A 19,265-nucleotide genomic window follows, 5' to 3' on the forward strand; every position below is an offset into this window, starting at 1 on the left:
ATCAAGAACAAGTTAATCAGTTTATGGAAAGTTACATGGTCCTTAGGAGTAAAAGAAAAAGGTTTTCAAAGCATTTGCTTTGGTGAGAACAATTTTAAATACTTTAAGTTCTTAAGTAAAAATTTACTGTCTTCTGAAACGATGGAGAGGTAAAACAAATTGGTGGCTAAGAACTTAGCATGCTTCAAAATCTATAATGCTAAAGGAAAAGGAAGAGCACTTTCACTTTAAAATTGTCCTCAAATTTCTTCTACTCTTGGCATACTTTGCCAATTTTCACAGGGGCTGGAATTTACAATTGTGCCACTATTCAGTAGCAAGGGTATAGGGGTGCCAACTTAAGTCATCAGACTTCGCATTGACTACTGTAAAGCTTTGATTCAAATCACTTTAGATCCTATTTAAAAAATTTCAGGCTTACCAAATGGACAGGAGCATCCAAAATGATTTTGTATATTAAACCCTATTGTGGTCAACATTTCTCAACCATAGCTAAAAGATAAAATACCCTAAGATAAAAGATTCCAATCTTGGGAAAAAGTTATCTTTTCAGTTTTCATTTCCCTACATTACTGGAAAAAGAAAAAAAAAATTTAAATATACTTCTTTTTTTTCATCTTCACTACTAATTTCAAACAGACTAATCTGTTTGAAATACACTGCTGATCCCACACACATAGCTGCTCTTCCCTCACAATTATTGTCACCAATGTCTTGCCACCTAAACAGGGCAATTTCAAGTTCTAAATTTGTTACAGTAAGCTAACCTAAGATGAAATATTACTGAATGCATGACACACTGCATTTACAAAATTCTGGTATGCAAATTATCAGCAACTTTAGTAAGAACAGCTGCAAGACTTGAGGTATGTCAGGCTGCATTCAATACACGTAAGGCCCAAAATAAGCATCCTCATAAGCAAACATGAGTTAGGAATAATTTTAATGAAATCAAGTTTTAAGAAATTCTAAAGAGTAATTAGAGTTTACCTATCCCAAGGAACAGATGTCTCAAATGATTCTCCTATTACGTAATAATCCAGGCCTAGGTCCTAATAAAAAGAGTAAAGAAATTATCAGTATCATTCAGCATCAGCATCTGGGATTCCAGTGTATGTTACACAGCTATCAGCTGAACAGTGTTTTCGTTTGCAGGAGAAAAACAGAAATTCTGATTTAGCAAAAACACCCATATGTCCCAGTGAGGCAAGTTTATTATTATGGAAATAGGGAAGCTCTTAAAAGACAAAGATTTTGATGTCATGGCTACATTGAGACAACTTGTGAGACTGTCACTACACCTACACTAATCAAATATTTATATCACTATAGTAGCAAGCCAAGAGTGTCACTGTGCTCATCAGTACAATACCTAGTAAAAATATTTTTTTGCAATGAAGTCATTGTTTAGATAGAAAAAAGACAAACATCTTCCCATCTTACACACAGCCTGCTGAAATAAAGGGAGATTCAGTGATTTGTCCCTAACAAATCAGACACTCAGGATGTGCATATTGTTCTGAAAAATAAAAATATCTCAAACAGTACGACTAAAATTCATAAGAACAGCTGCAGCAGCTTAAACTAGAAGTTGTTATGTTGGAATTCTGATTTAAACCAGTCATAAACAGATTGCCAAAGAAGAGTAAAAAGACAAGTGAACACATGAGTATTTCAAGTACACTCCAAGCCTCTGATTTCATTCACCCTGACGATTCTTTAATCTAATCTCCCTATCCTTTATAAGAAACTATTTTCTTAACAAGAGTGTAAATTAATGTCTATAAGGTGTTTTGCAGAAGAGATACAACCTCTGGTAGAAGTCTGAGATACCATCCAAGGCAGCCTGCATTCAGATTTCAGAGAAAGCATCTTCAAAGAAACATCTCTATGTTTTGCAACATTAATTAACAGAAGTTGCAGCAGACAGACAAAAGCTGACCTACCCGAAGGTAAGCAATGACAAATGTCAGCATGTATCCTCTCTGTCCATTATCTTCTCCTGCTGCCAAGCCACTGCAATTTACAAGAATTTAATTCATTTTCCACAAAATTAGTCACCAGTTTATAAAAATATTTATAAAGTAACTTTGATTATTAAACATATGTGCAAGTTTAGCTGCCTAAGCTGTGTTAAAATAATTGTTAATAGTAAGGTCTCTTCAATAGAAATCAGAAGTTACTTCAGACCAGACCTTTATTCATTTATCTTTTCATTCCATAACCCAGAGATGAACTTAACAAAATATTTCATGCGATCTTAAAAAACTGTCTTCAAAACTCACAAAAGAGTGGAGAAACACAAGCAGAGACATATTATTGGATATTAATGTACAGGAACATGGGTAATTACATTTCTAAGCATGCTGAATTTGTGTACTTCTATGTGCACAGGTCATGAGACCTCAACACTTAAGATCCCCAAAGCATAAGAGATCTGAATGAATTAAAAAAGCCACAAAAGCCATATCACTAAAGAAAAAGGAAGCCTTGCTTTCACTAATCTATCAAGGATTATTATGAAAGCATTTGTTTTTAGCTATTGGTTTCTAAGAACAAGAAAGTGCTATGCATCTGGAATCAGTCTTCCTACAAGGTCCCGTAAGTCTGAGAGGAGTGGCTGTGGGTGTGAAATCAGACACCCTGAAGAAGCATAGAATTAAAGTATTTTATACTATAAAACCATTAAATGGTTTAGCATTTTAAACCAGGTTAAACTACTAAAGACTTCACTAACAGCCTTAATAAAGCAGCACAGACAGCACCATCTTCTAATGGATCTAACACCAAAGTTTCCCCTCTTATCAATTCACCATCACCTTGACATACCAAAATACAAAAGGATTCATGGTTGAAGTAACAGAAGCACAATAAAAGCACAGATTTCAGAAACTACAGCATTGAAGTGGATAAAACAACACTTACATGTGTATTTGAGTAGCTGAGACTAGTATTAGCAATAACAGTACACTCTTGACAAATCACAGTTTTAATGATGGTTTTCATTAATCACGCTTAATGAAGGCAGAAGAAAAGAAACTACCTGATCATTACTCAGTCTGCCACTTCAATGAGTGTTTTCTGTCCCTTTGTGGGACAGAAAGTCACTCCACTCTTTATCTAAACAAGTTTCTTGTATTCATACACTTACATGAATTCTGCAGAAATTTAATATCACCCTTATGATTTTGCCTCCCTTTCCGTAGTCAAAATATAGAGTCTAGTATTGCAAAACAAGCTGCTTCTATGCCTGTAAGCAATTAAAAGGGCTGTGGTTTCCACTTTAGTAACATTCATTCCATATTTAGTAAATATTTTTCTGCAATACACAGACAGCTGAAGTTTTTCAGTAAAGTTACCTATGAGTTAGTACAATGAACCATATGTATCAAAGGGAACATTCAGTAGCTAATTGACTGCTGTCAATTCAAACTAGTAAATTGAGAACATATCCATACAGTAACCACTACAAAAATATGGTAGGCCATTTTTTTCCTGGACTGTTCATTCCCAGCTTCACATTGAAAATGTTCTTTGAAAAGCATACCCAAACTTGGTGGCAATATCATAGACCTGCTTCTCGTGCTGAAGAACCTTCTCTCTGTCACCCTCAAAGAGCAAGGTAGCTACACACAGTATGTTGGGATCAAATCCTTTAAACTGCAAAGAGAAACAAACTTTCCATTAGTCACAGTCTATGCGGTGGAATACAAGGAACAGGTTTTTACATGGCATGTGCCCTGGTCTATAAGTGTTGCTGCAATTAAGAGGAATGATTGGGAAAAAAATCCTTCAAAAATTTACTCCCAAAACACTTAAGCTTTTCCTTGACAGGACAGGTCAACTGAAATAACAGAAATTATCTGTCTTCTCTTTCCTCCTGTTAAAAAGCAGGATAGGCATAACAGCTGCCTACCTATGCTGTGGAAAAAAAACAGGTCTTAAATGTTTTGAGCAATAGAGACATTTATGTTCAATCAACTATTCCTATCAGTTATAAAAGCAGGAAGAAAACTATGACCATCACAAATGTGGAGGGAAGGAAAAAACTGGGCTATCTCTAAACAGTCTTCCCTAACAAAACAGGTCCCAAGACACATGTTACTTCCCACTTCAATAGTCCAGGAAAAAGCAGCAAAATCAACACTAGTCACAGTCTTCCAGAAGTACACCCACTCTTGTAAGACAATGAAATTTTCTACATTTGAATACCCACAGTTGCAGAAACTCTCTAGGTAATTTGAAGGAAAAATCAATAATAAGATAAAATATTAAATACAAAAGCTGAGGTGACATCATTTTAGCACCAAATAATTTGTAGGTTAAAAAGGAATGAATTCCAGAAAGACAACAAAAAACAATTTCTATGGGAAAATCTGCCAAATATCTTGAGGATCTTGCAAAATTCTAGCTCACTGTAATAAGAAGGTAGATCATCCCTACAGAAAATCTAGGAAGATAAAAATATAGTAGAGTATTGGCCTCACTCCATCAGTATTCAATGATTATCACTGATATGCAAGATGGGTAAACTTGTTCCAGTCTTCCTCTGTCACCAAGTTACTGTTAGACATGGCACATTAATCTCTTCTACAGGCATGACCAGTGACAACAGCTCTCTTGGCTAACTCCTCAAACACAATCTCATTTGAATTAAACCACCTTTAGAACCTCAAGTTCTTATCCTGGAGTATCAGTTACACTCACACTCAGCTGCATTAGAAGCAGTTTACCAAAAAATCTCGAATTTTATGAATAGCACGCAAAAATGAAACCAATATTAAAAGCCCCAAAATTACCTTTGTGATGTAGAACTTTTTCAGTCCATCCAAAAACGATGTAAAAATGGAAGCAACTTGTGGTTTAAGAGCATGACCTTTGGCAAAAAGCAGAAAAAGGCATATTAAGGCAAACAGTGCTCTTACGATTCTTACTTCAAGGGACAAATAAAAAGTGGCTTGGTAGTCAAAATTACCAGAACTGCTTGGAGCACTTTGATTATCAAAGAGAATTCTCTCTACTCATTTAGAACATGATTTAGGAAAAGTTTTCATTAATTTTTGAAGACATATGTACAACTGTGCACAAATATTTGATACTTTTATTAAGACTGCCTTAGTTTAGATTTCACAAGCCTATGGCACGTGGAAAATTTTTAAGAGAGCACTTCATTAGTTTTTACACCACAAAACCGAGCAAAAATCAGTGACTTGTTTTTAAAGTTATACCAAAACCACTGAAACAAACAGCCAAAAATGGTGCAAGTTAGGAGTTAAGCAATTTTTTCCTTAACAGTTATATCACTTGTGTGAAGTTTTCTACATAAAGCTTGTAATTGCTTCCTTAATGACAAACGGGGAACTAAAATTACCAGGATATATAAATGTGTCTTGGAGCCTGTTAAATTAACATCTCTGCCTCAGGACTGGGTTTAATTGAGATGAAAGTCTTTTACTGTTTGTTCCATTGTTTTCAGTCTCAAACAACTTCTGAACTCTCATTACTGCTTCACTTCAGCAGCCTGGCATCTGGCCTACATGCTGTGAGCCCAATTCATAAAAAGTTATGCACCATTTACATGATACATCCTTCTAAAATACTTCAAAAAGCATTTCCTCCTGAAAAACACATGAACTTCAACAACTGATTTTTTTTCCTCTTAAGCAAAGAGGGAGTCTCTCTGCAGATACAAACCCCAAAGAGGACTTCAGTAAGCACACAGAAATTATGAGAAGTCATGAATTTATTAAACTACAATCTAAAAAATTACTTAATAATGACTACAAGAAAAATCCATATTGTCACACCTGAAACTAGGTTTACAGCTTGCAATTGGTCAAATTCCCAAATAAAAAAAAGAAATGCCTTCTGTTGGACATGTCTGAGCAGGAGAGTGTAACACAAAAGAGTGCAAAGCAAGCAGCTTTGCAAGCTTGCCTAGCAAGCCCTCTCAGCTCTTACAAATCACAATTTCCCTGGATTGAAAAATGAAGTCCAGCTTTCTCAACACCATTATATTAATGCCATTTGAAGCTGAGATTCATCACTGAGGCTTCTGTGCAAGAGAAGTTCCAGAAAATCTGACTAGTTGAAGTATTATAGTAGAGGTTTTCAAGGTCAATCAACACTTCCCATTTGCATCTTCTGGGTACAATCAAAATAGCATGGTCTCAGCAAGTTCTGCAAGCTATAAGCTTTTGGGTTGTGGAACTCCACGGCCTCCATCAGAGTGTCTTGAGCCAGAACATACCTTCTGCCAAATTTCTGAGAGTTTAAAATGACAGCCTTCCCTAAGAATTGCTGAGAAATTATTGTTCTGCATATTTGACATTGTCCTATTTAGGTGTTTGAACTAGTTGAAATTTTGTAAAATCTTTTGTCTTCAGGAATCTTCTGGTAGCTTCATTGACTTTTCATACTTAAAGCCTAACAGCTTAGATGTACTGGCACAAAGTTACAGCATTTACAACATCTGATATTTTTTTGAAAACAGAGAGATCACTTTGAACAAATATGTCATTGCCTCTCTCCCACCCAATCAAACATTATGGTATCAGAATATTTTCAAAAAGCCTACTACTTCTAAGGAACCTCTGAGATGCTTTAATGAAATTTAAAGGAATCAACACACTTACCTTAAAAACAAGGCGCGGACATTCTGCTTTTTTATATTTTTTTTCATATTCAACTTCTCATTAATACTCTCAGGAAGAAAATCTTTCAAGTACTGTATTTTAAAACTGGAATCTCTGCTCCTTTACAGTAAAATAACAGAAGTGATTCCAGAATTTCAATCTCACCAACTGACTAAATGTCAAGAATGGAAACATAGCAGAAAACCCATCTCATTTATAGGCAGAGTGAAGCTTTTACTGACTCAAGTAGTTGATAGTGTTTCCTCAGAGACAGACGGCTCCTGTTTCTGAAGCTCGCATTATGGCACTATCTGGAGCTTGAACTCTGGGTTCACTGCCTTCTGTCTAAATTTGAGCAAAGGAATTACTACCCAAAACAGACTTAAGCTACTAAAAATCCATTGGAAACAGATGATACTCCCTCATGATCTACATACTTACCAAACTGAAACTGTGCATTGTCGACAAGGCGAATTGATGCAGGAGCACATCTCTTGGAGGCAAAGTTAGGGAAGTAAGAGAGGAAGAATAAGAAGATAATATACATAAGTTGGTTTTAAAATTCATTGCAATCAGATTTTCATTTTAAAATAGCATATAAGAAAGCACATTTTGATACCAGAGACCTCTGGCCATCATCATCATTGAAACAGGGTGACTACAAGTTTGTTTTCACTGGAATAGCAACATCTGCTAGGTATCTCTACACATAATGCATGAGAAATTTCAGTTTAACCTCAAGCCAACACAGCAATAGTCCAAAAACATTGATCTTCAAATGCTGAGTGTTTTTCTAAAATGGCACATGCACTAAAGATAGTACATGTGCTTAGTACATCAAGCTTATGTTTCTGTGTAATCAGAGATACACACATAATAAAAATCCATTGAAAAAGTTTAATTGTTGAGGGTCACCCTAGCATGCAGCTGAGCACTACACAGCTGCTCAATCAGCCCCCTCCCTAGTGGGATGGGGAAGAAAAATCAAAAGGGCAAAAGCAGAAAAACCCATGGGTTGAGATGAAGACAGCTTGCAAAATGGGGAAAAAAAACCCACAAAAGCACAATGCAAAAAGCAATCAATTACCATCATCTGACTATGCAGCCAGTCTTCAAGCAATGGCAACACCTAGGAAACACGCCCCTCTAGTTTTATTTATGATCATATTATCTGTTATATGGTATCTGAATTTAGTCAGTTTGGGTCAGTTGTCCAAACTGTGTACCCTCCCAGCCTCTTATCTGTCCCAACACTCTTGCTGGTGGGAAGAGAGGGACAAACAGAAAAAGCCTTGACACTGTGTACACACTGTTTAGCAATAACTAAACCACTTGTGTGTAAACACTCTTTTGGTTACACGTACAAAAGCTAACACCACACGTACTGCTATGAAAGAAGTTGACTCCATCCTGGCATGAGTACACTCATGCTCTGCTGTCAGACTTCAATTAAAATCTGTACTTGGGTCTAATCTAGATTCTGCACTGTACAGGAATCTGAAAAACTGCAAGAACACCTGCCTTCAGTTAAGTAAGTTTCTGGTCATGCATATGCCTACATTATATAATCGCTGACGGCCGTGTCCAGCCGTACTGAAATGTATGGCCAGAGGAATATGACAAAGTCTGAATTTTAGACTAGTCATCACCTAATCACATAGATTTGGAAGTACTGCTCTTTCACTTCATTTGACATGTTCACACATCACAATATCATTAATATGTATTTGGTCACACAAGGGGAAGGAAGAACATGAACCAAGGGAGCTCACCAGGCAGGTTGACAGAAGCTGTGGGAGTGGTTTTAAATGAGACCAGCCCACCCACAACCTGCAGGCTGATTGTTCTTACATTGAAGTGGACTGATACATAAAAGAAAGAGCTTTTCAGACAGCAATCACTGTAATTACTACTGAGACTGATGCGAGGGGCAACAGAAGAGAATATGTGGTTCAGGCTCAAGTAAGCAGAGAAATGGCAGCAGCAGCAACAGAAGCTTAGAAATGGAGCAACATTAAGTGGCAAACCGTGCCTCTTTTTTCCCCTCTAACTAAGCCCATAGACAGAGAAGACATGAGTCCCCTAACTGATTTTAAATGTTGATCAGCCATATGATTAAGCATTCCCAAAAAGTCTGCTTAGGTACCTTTAAAAGGAAGGACAAGCACTAGCAGTAGAAGCACGACAGAAAACTGGCAAGTGCTGCTGACTAGCATATACATGTCATTCACATACCAGCTTGAACATCTGGCTTGGAACATTAAGCCATTAATTTAGACCAATCACTGGAAAAAATGTAAAGCTGTGTTTAGTTTGGCATTAATTAAAACATTTCTGAAATTATTCCCCAATTCAGGGTACATTCTACTATTCATATATATAATTTGGTATGTTTTGCACAGAACAAAGAAAAGTTAGTCAGTGGAGAAAGAGGCTAGCCAGAGTAAGATTTGTTTGGAAGCACATCCTTGAGGAAAAGTACTACAGAACTTGGATACCTAAGTACTTCACTACCTGAAACCATCTGACTGCACTATTCTCTACTTAAATACTACAGAGTAAGCACATCTCCACTTGGAAATATCCATCTCACCTGCCCATGTCACTGTGCTCCAGGCAGTGATTTCTAAATAGAGGCCACATCCATCCATTGTATTCCTTTTGTTCCTTTACCACTTCAAAGCCACAAATTCAACTGCCTTTTATATGTATGCTGTAACTCAATTCCTTTTAACACTGGTCCCTTTTCCACAGTTCTAATTAATCTGAGGCTAAAGGTCTCAGCTGAAGAAGATACAGGCTGCAAAGTGAAAATAACTCCTACTGAAATAAGACATTATAAGTCTTGTCCACGTTTTGGCTCAGAATACCAAGCAAAGCCATAATGTGCTCAGTCCTCAACTGAGTAATTTCCAAAATCCTCATGGGCCATATCATGCATTTCATGGAGCATACATGCTTATGAGATTCCTACCTCAAATTCCTTGTTATCAACTGCCAGAAATACTGAAGCATCAATACACCCCTACTGCTAGAATCCATGAGTCCTTGAGTGAAGTCAACATCCATCTTTTCTTTACCTGCTTTGCCACTTCCCTCAAGCAGGCCACCCCTCGCTCAAAGTTGGGGAAGACCACAGAGCCGTACTTCTGGTATTCAGGGACTGGGCGAATCTTTATTGTAACTTCAGTAACCACTCCAAGAGTTCCTTCAGGAGAGGAGAAAAACTGAGCAAAATGTTGCAAGATGAACTTCTTGCAAGCTACCCAATTTAACATTTACTAGAATGTTATAAGTTAATGTAAATTAGAAATCCCAAAAATTCAGTTTGCAGTAGCAGGTGATTTATTCCTCACTTTTTACATGGTGAATTCTTACAAAATATTCTCTAGATTGTGCTCTTTGTTACTAGACTTGGAGGCTGACTCCACAGGTCCATTCAAAGCAGTGTTAAAAGGTGCAGCTTCACAGTTCTTATTAACGTCTCAATGTTTTATCCTAACACAAGAAATTCATGCGTGCACAATGCCACCCATCAACACACTAAAAGCCACAGCACTAAAGATGCTCAAATAATCAAGAATTATGGAAGCTGAATTAAGATGCAGTAAGTGAAATTACTCTGTTTATACCTTCAGATCCCATAATGAAGTGATGGATATCAGGTCCTGTTGACATGCGAGGTACTTGACAGTTTTTTTCTACTATTCCTCTAGGAGTTACCATTTTTATATGAATCACCTGTTTAAACAAAGTGCAATGATGATAAATACTAGCATTAAGCACAGATTTTTATTACATGTATTTTCCACAAAACATAAAGTTTGATACAGTTTGGCTTTATAGGTTTCAGACATTCTGTAGGCAACCCCAAGAACCTGAGGATGGTTACCAACCATTATTTTAACGCAGCATGGTTTCCCCACACAACAGATTGTTTCCATTCTATGACAAATCATATCATGGCTACATCCAGGCAATGCCAGTTAAAACTGTTTTGCTTCTCAGTGTAGAACTTCACAAATAGAACTTTATATATACCAGGATTTTAACCCAGAATATACATCCATACTACAGAGGAAAAAAGTGAGGGTTTAAACTTCGCTTAAGTTTTGCTTTAGAACTGCTGCTTGATAAAGCTACTGTAGTTCAGTCATTGATTGCTACAGAAATATTTCAGTTAGGAGGAAAGAGAAGTAAGCTTTGTGAAATAGATTATCAATATGAAAGCTGCCATAAGACTGACACGTGTAGGGCTAGAAGGTTGTTTTTTAAAAAAATATTTTTCAATGTTATTGTTTCCAGCTTTATTCAGGCACATGCAATAGAGCTCATATGTGGGTTTTTTTAATCAATCCTCTATTCAATTCAATCCTCTATTTTATACCAAGGAAGGGTAGAGTTTCAGCTTTTCTTTAGTAATGCCTTTAAATGAAGCAAAATTACTGAATTTCACCTAATGGCTTTAAAGCTTTAAAGCACAGGTAGCTAAGTAATTTTCACTATATGGAATTTATGAGCTGTTGATTCTGCAGTAAGTGGATTTTAGGCAGCTTATATAACACACTGTTTCAAGATATAAAGTTCCTCAGAAGGTAAACACTTCCTTGAAACATTCTCACTGTGCTATTTTGAAACTCATGAACTGTTCTGAATCAATTTTCAATCCTATTTCCTCCTAATGAAAATTTCAGAAGCTGTTTTAGCCTGAAGTTATGCTTCCATAATAGAGAAGCCTCCTGCTCCTCAGCTTGCAGTACAAGCAAAACTGCACCAACAGTAACACTTCAGGCAGCAGGGGAACAATGACACTTTGTAAGTGCTACTAGTTTTACTTCAGCCAGGTCTACTGAGTAAAAACTGTGTAGCTCCTGCCAGCCTCAGTCACCGACAGTGATGTGTCACATCTGTGCACAGAACAAATATGTCTGAACTATGAGCTGATGAAAAAGCCTGAGGTAACATGGATACATACATTACCTAGAGTGCGCTGCAGGAAAGAAAGAAAAAATTCACGTATGGAAGGGTTGTACAAAATATGAGAGAAAGATGATAGTTTGAAGCAAAAAGGCAGGCAAAGTCTGAGCAGTGATGACTTATCTTCAATACAGTCAATGTATTGAAGATAAAAGAAAACACAGACTTTAAAATCAAAAGGTATGCTTAAAACTCAAAAAATTATCTGAGTTCATATAAAGTTGAACCATTTTAATGACTAAAACAGATTCAAGAGTAGAATACTACCATTCCCAGTCTGCTGCCTCCTTCCTCTGGCTTCCTACAAGCCATGTGGTGGCACCAGATCTCACCACTATGCACCCACACGTTCAATTAGATCAGCCTAGTGATTTAAAAAATACTGCTAGCCATGGGCATGTAGGAAGGTGGGGAACTTGCATGCTGTCAGAGTTAGACAGTTCAGCTAGACATCTTCAGGTACACACAACAGGTAGGAGAGAATATGGGACTTCTGGAAGCTTGACAGGAGTATTACACTGGATTAACAGAGTCCAGAATAGTAGAACACAGCAGCAGAGTCAGGACAAGGTAACAATTCCTTAAGCTAGTCAGTGAGTGCTCAAATGAAAATTACATTTATATCAGTGATAAGAATTATTAGGACTAATACCAAAAGCAAGGAAAAAAAGTATTTCAGTCAAGATTCAATGCCAAACCTGTATTACATGAAGAATCACAATTTACTCTCCCACCATGAGCTATTATAAAAGTTAAGTATCTCAACAGAGAAATTATAACAAGTATTAAAACTACTTACCAGATCTTCAATGTTTCCATAGATGTTTTTTTTCATGCCAGATGCTCGTGTTGCTACCCATCCTCCTAGTGAACTGAATTCCATTGAGTCTGGTTCATGGCCTGTACAGAAGCCACTTTCAGCAAGCTAAAGAAAAGAAAAAAATACATCCTATAGGTCCTGCATTGATTTAGTACTCTAAATTCAATATTTTATACTTGTTTGGTTTGCTTGTTTTTTTTTAAAAAATAAGTATCCTGATCACACACGCATTTATTCAACTTCTATCTTAGATATGTACATGACACACAAAATGATTCTGCTTCTACTGTGCATAGCTGTGCTACATGTCGTCCTATAATACTCCTCCCCCATATTTCAAAACTGAGAACTCTATTGTTCAAAACAAGGTGCAAATTCATATACATCTGCAAAAAGTTATAACTTAAGTAACTGCCAACTTCCCACAAATGCTGTCAATAAATAAGGCACTTAATCTCTTGTTCCTTCTATCCTAATGTGATATGCAGCAGGTCTACAGAAAATTTGAGTAAATTGCCTGTACTTAATTCTCTCAAGGAGAGATGTGTTTTAATATACAGCCATCTGGTTGGGCTTCCTGTATGCAACACTGTCAACTACTTGTGATGCAGATCACGCATTCTTGTATATCAAGGAGTCACTTGTTTCTCATTTTTCTGCATTAACTTGGCTTCGCCATCTGCACAGCACCTGAGGTTGACTGGATGCCCTCAGAATTACAACACCAAAGCTGTCAAACAGCAAGAATTAAAGGGCAAGCAGTCTCACATTAAGTGATAACTGCATTAGTGCATTTGAGAAAATCAATTTGCACTGACCAACTGGTAACAATCACGTTGGACAGCTGTATTTAAGGATACCATGTAACATGGATCACTAAGTACATTCTGTTGTACACAATGGTTCTAGATTGAAGACTGAAAGTCACTTCTACATCCTGTCCACTGATTCATTTAGCTCATGGTTCTCTCTATACCACAGGAACTTGTGGCTTTCTAGGTTTACTGGTCATATATTTGAAAGGGTGGGTCCATAGCCATTGCTTATAGTTCTTACCAGCTGCACGAAAACACACAAGAATTAAGTTAGCATTCAATAACATAGACAAGATATGAATAATACCTAAGAAAAATATAAAAAAAATACTAGAAACTTAACCAGATAAAAATACCTGTTTTTCCAGATCTTGTCCAACAATGCCAGCTTCTACACAAGCTGTTAAGTTTTTTTCATCTATCCAGAGAATCCGATTCTGTCGAAAAGCCAATCAAAACGAAGGAGGAGTGTTTAAGATCTTTGTTTATTTCTTTCCCTAATGCTGTAGGATCAACATGCTTAGTCATACAATTTACTATTAATACCGCTCCAGTTATTACACCAATGGAAGCTGAGGCTCTTCACTGTCTCAAACTGCTACACAACAGGTTTCAATTTATGAAGTCACCACTACAAGGGACTAACACATATGTTCATCAATTTATACCAGGGGTGTCTACAGAATAAAAAGCAAAAAAGCCAGAAATAATTAAATCACAACTCTTACAGGAGTCTCCCCCTCACAAAGTGTGGGTTAACAAATTATTCAAAGCCAACTACTTCAGCTCCTTCAGTTTCAGCATAAACTACTGAACTGATCTCAGATGCCTATATAAATCAGCTTTTATGCAATATAGACCCTACATATAAGATAAAGATATCCATTAACTACCTATTAAAATAGTAAAGCTCCAGCATTCATGTTAGCTGCTCTGAGACACACACGTTTTAACTCTGATAATGCCTCCTTTCACCTTAATTTTCTTATTTTCCTCTTCATTAATGATTACGAGAACTGGCTGTCAGTCATTCAAAACACATGAAAGTGGTTTATTTTCTGACACAATGCTTATTTACACATCTAGCTGACAAAAAAGCAAGATAGTAAGAATTAACCACATTTCCTTGCCACACCCACACCTGGTAGAAGTCAAAACTGTGTGCTATAAACCAAGGAGTTCAAATGAAGGCCTCAGTCACTACTGTACTTGTTGGATCTCATTCTGCACAGACACCTGAAGAGCCTCCTTCAACATAAAACTACCACCTCTGCAGAAAAAAATCACTTTGTTTAACTGAAGAACCACTGAGTGGAGAGAACAGAGCCAAAACGCAGGTTTTACCTTCAAGGCTAAAGGAGTTAATAATACTCAGCAGGTATTGGAGGCAGTAAAGCCTTACATGAAAGATACAGAGATGTTTCTGAAGCATCTCATTACCAAGTACCCATAAATCTATCATTTTAAAAGTACAAAGCTCCTTCATAATGAAAAGATGAAAACTAGCAATAAATTTTGCAGAACTTCATTTCTAGGCTGCCATAAAGCTATGAACTTCACATTCTCAAGATGTTATCTACACAAAAACCCCAGTTATTTCTTGAAAGTTTATCCTTCAAGGTGATTTATAGATATTAGGTCATCTTATCAATCTTTGCTTTAAGTAATTTGAAGTCTAGTTCAAAAACTAGTGAAATTCACAATAACAACCTCCTTTTAGCCTTTCATTTATCCTCAGATAAAAATTCTAATATAGAAGAAGAGTAGCTTTCTTGGAGTTTGTTCACTTAAAGCTGCTATAAGGCTTAACAGTGATTTTTTTTTCTTATTAAATATATACAGGTCATATGAAGTAGTACAGGACTAATATCACAAAAAAACAAACTGAAGGAGTACGAATTTAATCATCATGGTGCAGATTAATATTTCCATCCCTACTTTATTCTGGAAAAGAAAGAATGTCATTCTCTAGTGATTACCCAAGTAACTGTAGGATGATTTAAAAAAAAATAAAATAAAACTTTAAGACATCATACCATTTGTGATGTATCCAGGGAGACAATTGTTCTTTTTTCTTCTTCAGGACACTCAAGGGCACTAGAGACACTTGTCCCTCCTGCAAATAAGGGAATGATATTGTGATCATAAAATTCTCATGTAGCTTTTCTGCCAATAGCATGCCTCTCTCCCTCCTTTCTGATACGGAACTGAATAAAGAAAGATCACTGAAGTTAACTTTTGAGGCTAGTGATTAGCCTCTTAAGGCTGCCCCTCTCCCAGACCAGGTTTCACAAAATCAAGGTGGCAGCGGAGTGCTTTAGAAGCACTCTGTAACAAACACGACATCCTGTGACCATCTCAGCTGCTTCTGCTAAACCCAGCACAGAGCTTTAAAACAAAGAAGGATAAGAAGTTACAAAGCCATTCAAGAAACAGAGCTATAGTTTCTGTATATTCTTTAGATATCACTATGGAAACCACTACGCTTCAATTTAATAATTTGGAATATGGAATTTGCCTAGTACAGGAATGTAATACTTATCTGAGAGAAAAACTGAAAGGGTTTAACTATTAAAAAAATAGGCTAAAATCAAGCATCAGACTTATAAGCAGTTTCCAATGTATCTCTATAGTATGTCACAGAACAGCCTCCAAGAAGCCTTTTGTTTCCCAAGACTGCCACAGTCATAAGAAAAGAGAAGATGGGATGCTCCAGCTCCATAGCAGGTTACAAGAAGACAATGGCAAGTACAGACAAAGTACCAGCTAATAAAACACTCCGCAAGACCAGTGAAGCTCATCACCTTTGTTTCCAGTGATAGAAAAGGTGTCACTTTCCTTAAATACCAACCCCCACTGTAATAACTTCACAAGTTGACTGTAGTTTACTAGAAAAAAAATTTGGGTAACAAAATGAAGATCTTTCTGTATCCTGGACAGTGAACAAGAAAGAGTTGATACTGCTACTTTCAGCTCTACTGGTTTATTAGTATCGGTTAAAAGATAGCTTTTAGCAGTCTTGCAGCCCTTCAGATGCATCTGGCAAGGGTGAGAGTGTCCAGGTTCCACAAGTTTGGTATTGTTTTCAAGTGAAATGCTTATCTTCTCTAATAGTTAATGCCCTTTTGCATAAGCAAGTACCAAGTAAAACTCACAGATTGATACCATAGAATTAAGAAAAAACTTTCTCACAGAATGAGGTCATGAAAGCCTACACCCCATGTATCCTAAGCTCTATGTCAAAACAAGGTAACTCACAACTCTACTTCAGCAGGCTTACAGAAGACATCCACAATGAAAACCTGAAGTCCTTTACGAATTCTTTAGGCTGAGGACACAGATTGTACAGGCCTTTAGCTGTACTCTGTATCTCGAACACTTCCTGAAAACTCCTTGCCACAGGAGTCTCTACTGAACATCATCTACAAGGAAATTAGAAAAACCTTGCAGTAGTGGTTGACCACAATCCTCTCTGAAACTTTGAGTTTCAACACTGCAACAAAAAAAATCCTTATTTATACATGATGTGGGAACAGAGCACAAGTAATGAAGAACACATATTTAAATTGAAGTAGAAGACATTTTCACTAATAACCTTAAACAGATATGAGATTTCATTATTTCACTTACCACCAAAGGGTATTATGCAGAGATTGTGTTTGCAGGCTAATTCCACAATTTTAACTACATCTTCATGGCAAACTAAAAAAGTACAAACAGGTAAAAAACAGGATTTGTGCTTGGTACTGTTATTTGTGCTTATTACTAAATACAGCAGTCTGAATAAGCAGCAGCTCCTTTTCTGACACCAGCAAGGAATGCATCTCAAAGTTAGACAGTAAATAAGAGCTGGGCGCAGAAGTAGCAGTTACAGGGTGAAGTTTAGACCTCAAACAATTCTACATTTGAAGAACTAACTACAGTCTTAACCTCTTGCTCTATGCACAGATTGAGACAACCTGCAAATTCTCAGGGCAAGATAGGCCACCAAACAGTTAACAATTCATCTAGGTATCCTGAAGAACAAATCACATGTAAAGCTTTCATTGAAAATAGGCTGTCCAATTTACTTTAAGTGAGAAATTAGTCTCTTCTGAGAGATGAACAGCACATCTTTTTCTTCCTGGCTGACATTCAGTTTCAGAAGTGGAGCTGCTGATGAAATCTAGTTTTTCAGGATGTGTTCTGTACCTGGTCAAAGAGGGAAGCGGAAATGCTTGTGCACAGTCAAGTAAAAGGATCAAAAAAGAGATCAAATACATTGCATCCATGAGTTTGTACAAACAGCAAATAATGAGCAGGACTAAATAAATAGTTTCCAAACTCTGGCTAATTTGCTCTTGTCATACAGATCTCTATTAAATGAAGGTAGTCAATCATTTTGTTTCAGCTGCTTTTGGAACTACACAAAATAGAAGTTGTGGCAAGTACTGTTCATAGTCACCAGTGCTGCAGAGTACCTGGCCTCAAGTAATGAATTTCATCTTATAGTGCCTCTTTTCATGCTTTCCATATGTGATTTTTTCCCCCTAAGTAAAGGAGGTAAAACCAAGTAGGACTAAGTTCCTATAAGAAATTCTTGGGTTTTTTATGCAGTGCAGCTCTCAGTTATAAAAGGTAAAAAAAAGAGTTAGGTAAAGAAAGAATTGGAATCATACAACTGAACAAAAACTGATATTTACTTAGATCAAATGACTTTTTGGTTCACTACTGAAGAATGGCTCATGAAGTAGTGATCATAGTGATTACAGTCACATGACTCAAGTAAAAAAAAAGGCATTTGTATCCTTTTACTAGACAGAAATGAGCAGGTCTAGCCTATACTCAGATTGCACTGCTCTTCCAGTCATTGATCTTTTGTAAAGAATTCTGATAGGAGTTACAGGTGTTAAACTTTTTTTTTTTTTTGCTAAAAGTACAGCATGCAAAAAAAAAGTTCTTCAAATATTTCACTACCCTTCTAGCATCATGTACACTTCAGAATCCAAAACTGAGACTGCCATTTTTGAAAACTGATCTTGCTGAACATACACATTCACATTATACTGTGGTTACTTAAGCAGTGAAGTCATCCGTCAATATAAACTTCAGCTATATTAATAATAAATAGACTTCCCCACAAAATGATGGGCTTTCATATACATGACCTGCAGTCCAAATGCTAAACAATCATGATTACCATTCATGAGAAAATTCCTTCAGTTTCTGTAAAGACAAGTGAAGTCAGTGAAAAGAGACAGCCTTCCCCTGACTAGAAAGCACAGGAGTTTAGTAAACAATGGCCTTCCAGCTCAGAATGGAGAAAAAGACAATAAAAACTTACCAGGCCATACAACTATATCAGGAATTCGCTTAAACATTCCTTCCCTGAGTACAAATATCTCATGTAGGCAGTGACCTGGAACACAAGCAGTAAGTTAACAAGTTCAAAGAAGGAAGGGTCGAAAGCAGCACAGTGATAAAAATTAAGTTCTCTTACCATGAGCTCTGAATACCCTATCTTCTGCATCCTGGGAATATGAGATTTTAGTGGCTCTAAGATCCTGAAGAAATTCTTCATTTACAACAGATGGAGGTACATCATTAACATTTAAGGATGTCTACAATACAAGAAAATAAATTCATTAAAGATAGGATCACTCTTCCAGCATTTCTGTACAAGAGAAATAAGAAAAACAGACTAACACTGACTGATACCCAAACACACCTATTCCAGATCAGAAAGACAGCAGGTCTCCTTCACATCTTCAAACCACCAATCCAGCTTATCCTACTCTGCACACAAGAAGTTTTATTTCAGTAGTACTTTCTTACCTTTCTTTCTCCTGATAAATCTGGAGAAATACATGAGCTTATGAATGCATACTGAACAAATTATCTCTTTTTAAGACCTCCCAAGGTACCAGAATACATACTAAAGCCACTACACACTGCAAATTCTTCTACTTACAGTTCTGTTTTCCCTAACCTGTGTCCCCTCTTCCTGTCATGTCCCAAGAGTTAAAACCAAATAGGACC

General features: G+C 36.7%; 1 protein-coding gene across 20 annotated transcripts in view; it reads right to left on the reverse strand.

Moving 5' to 3' along the window:
- Positions 1 to 19,265, reverse strand: part of AGPS (alkylglycerone phosphate synthase) — a 77,033-nt gene that overhangs the window by 11,345 nt on the left and 46,423 nt on the right. For 17 of the 20 annotated variants that reach the window (XM_033516185.1, XM_019007448.2, XM_019007449.2 and 14 more), the window contains 13 exons: positions 18,727 to 18,847; positions 18,571 to 18,645; positions 16,878 to 16,949; positions 15,284 to 15,363; positions 13,604 to 13,684; positions 12,412 to 12,537; positions 10,268 to 10,376; positions 9,716 to 9,843; positions 7,077 to 7,128; positions 4,800 to 4,876; positions 3,548 to 3,660; positions 1,947 to 2,016; positions 991 to 1,052 (listed from right to left, as the gene is read on the reverse strand). In XM_033516185.1, coding sequence (XP_033372076.1) covers positions 991 to 1,052; positions 1,947 to 2,016; positions 3,548 to 3,660; positions 4,800 to 4,876; positions 7,077 to 7,128; positions 9,716 to 9,843; positions 10,268 to 10,376; positions 12,412 to 12,537; positions 13,604 to 13,684; positions 15,284 to 15,363; positions 16,878 to 16,949; positions 18,571 to 18,645; positions 18,727 to 18,847 — 1,166 coding nt within the window. The remainder of the gene's footprint in view (positions 1 to 990; positions 1,053 to 1,946; positions 2,017 to 3,547; positions 3,661 to 4,799; positions 4,877 to 7,076; positions 7,129 to 9,715; positions 9,844 to 10,267; positions 10,377 to 12,411; positions 12,538 to 13,603; positions 13,685 to 15,283; positions 15,364 to 16,877; positions 16,950 to 18,570; positions 18,646 to 18,726; positions 18,848 to 19,265) is intronic. The other 3 variants (XM_033516182.1, XM_019007445.2, XM_033516187.1) reach the window with 3 other exon arrangements.

Source organism: Parus major, chromosome 7 (genome assembly GCF_001522545.3).
Source record: "Parus major isolate Abel chromosome 7, Parus_major1.1, whole genome shotgun sequence".
NCBI lineage: Eukaryota > Metazoa > Chordata > Aves > Passeriformes > Paridae > Parus > Parus major.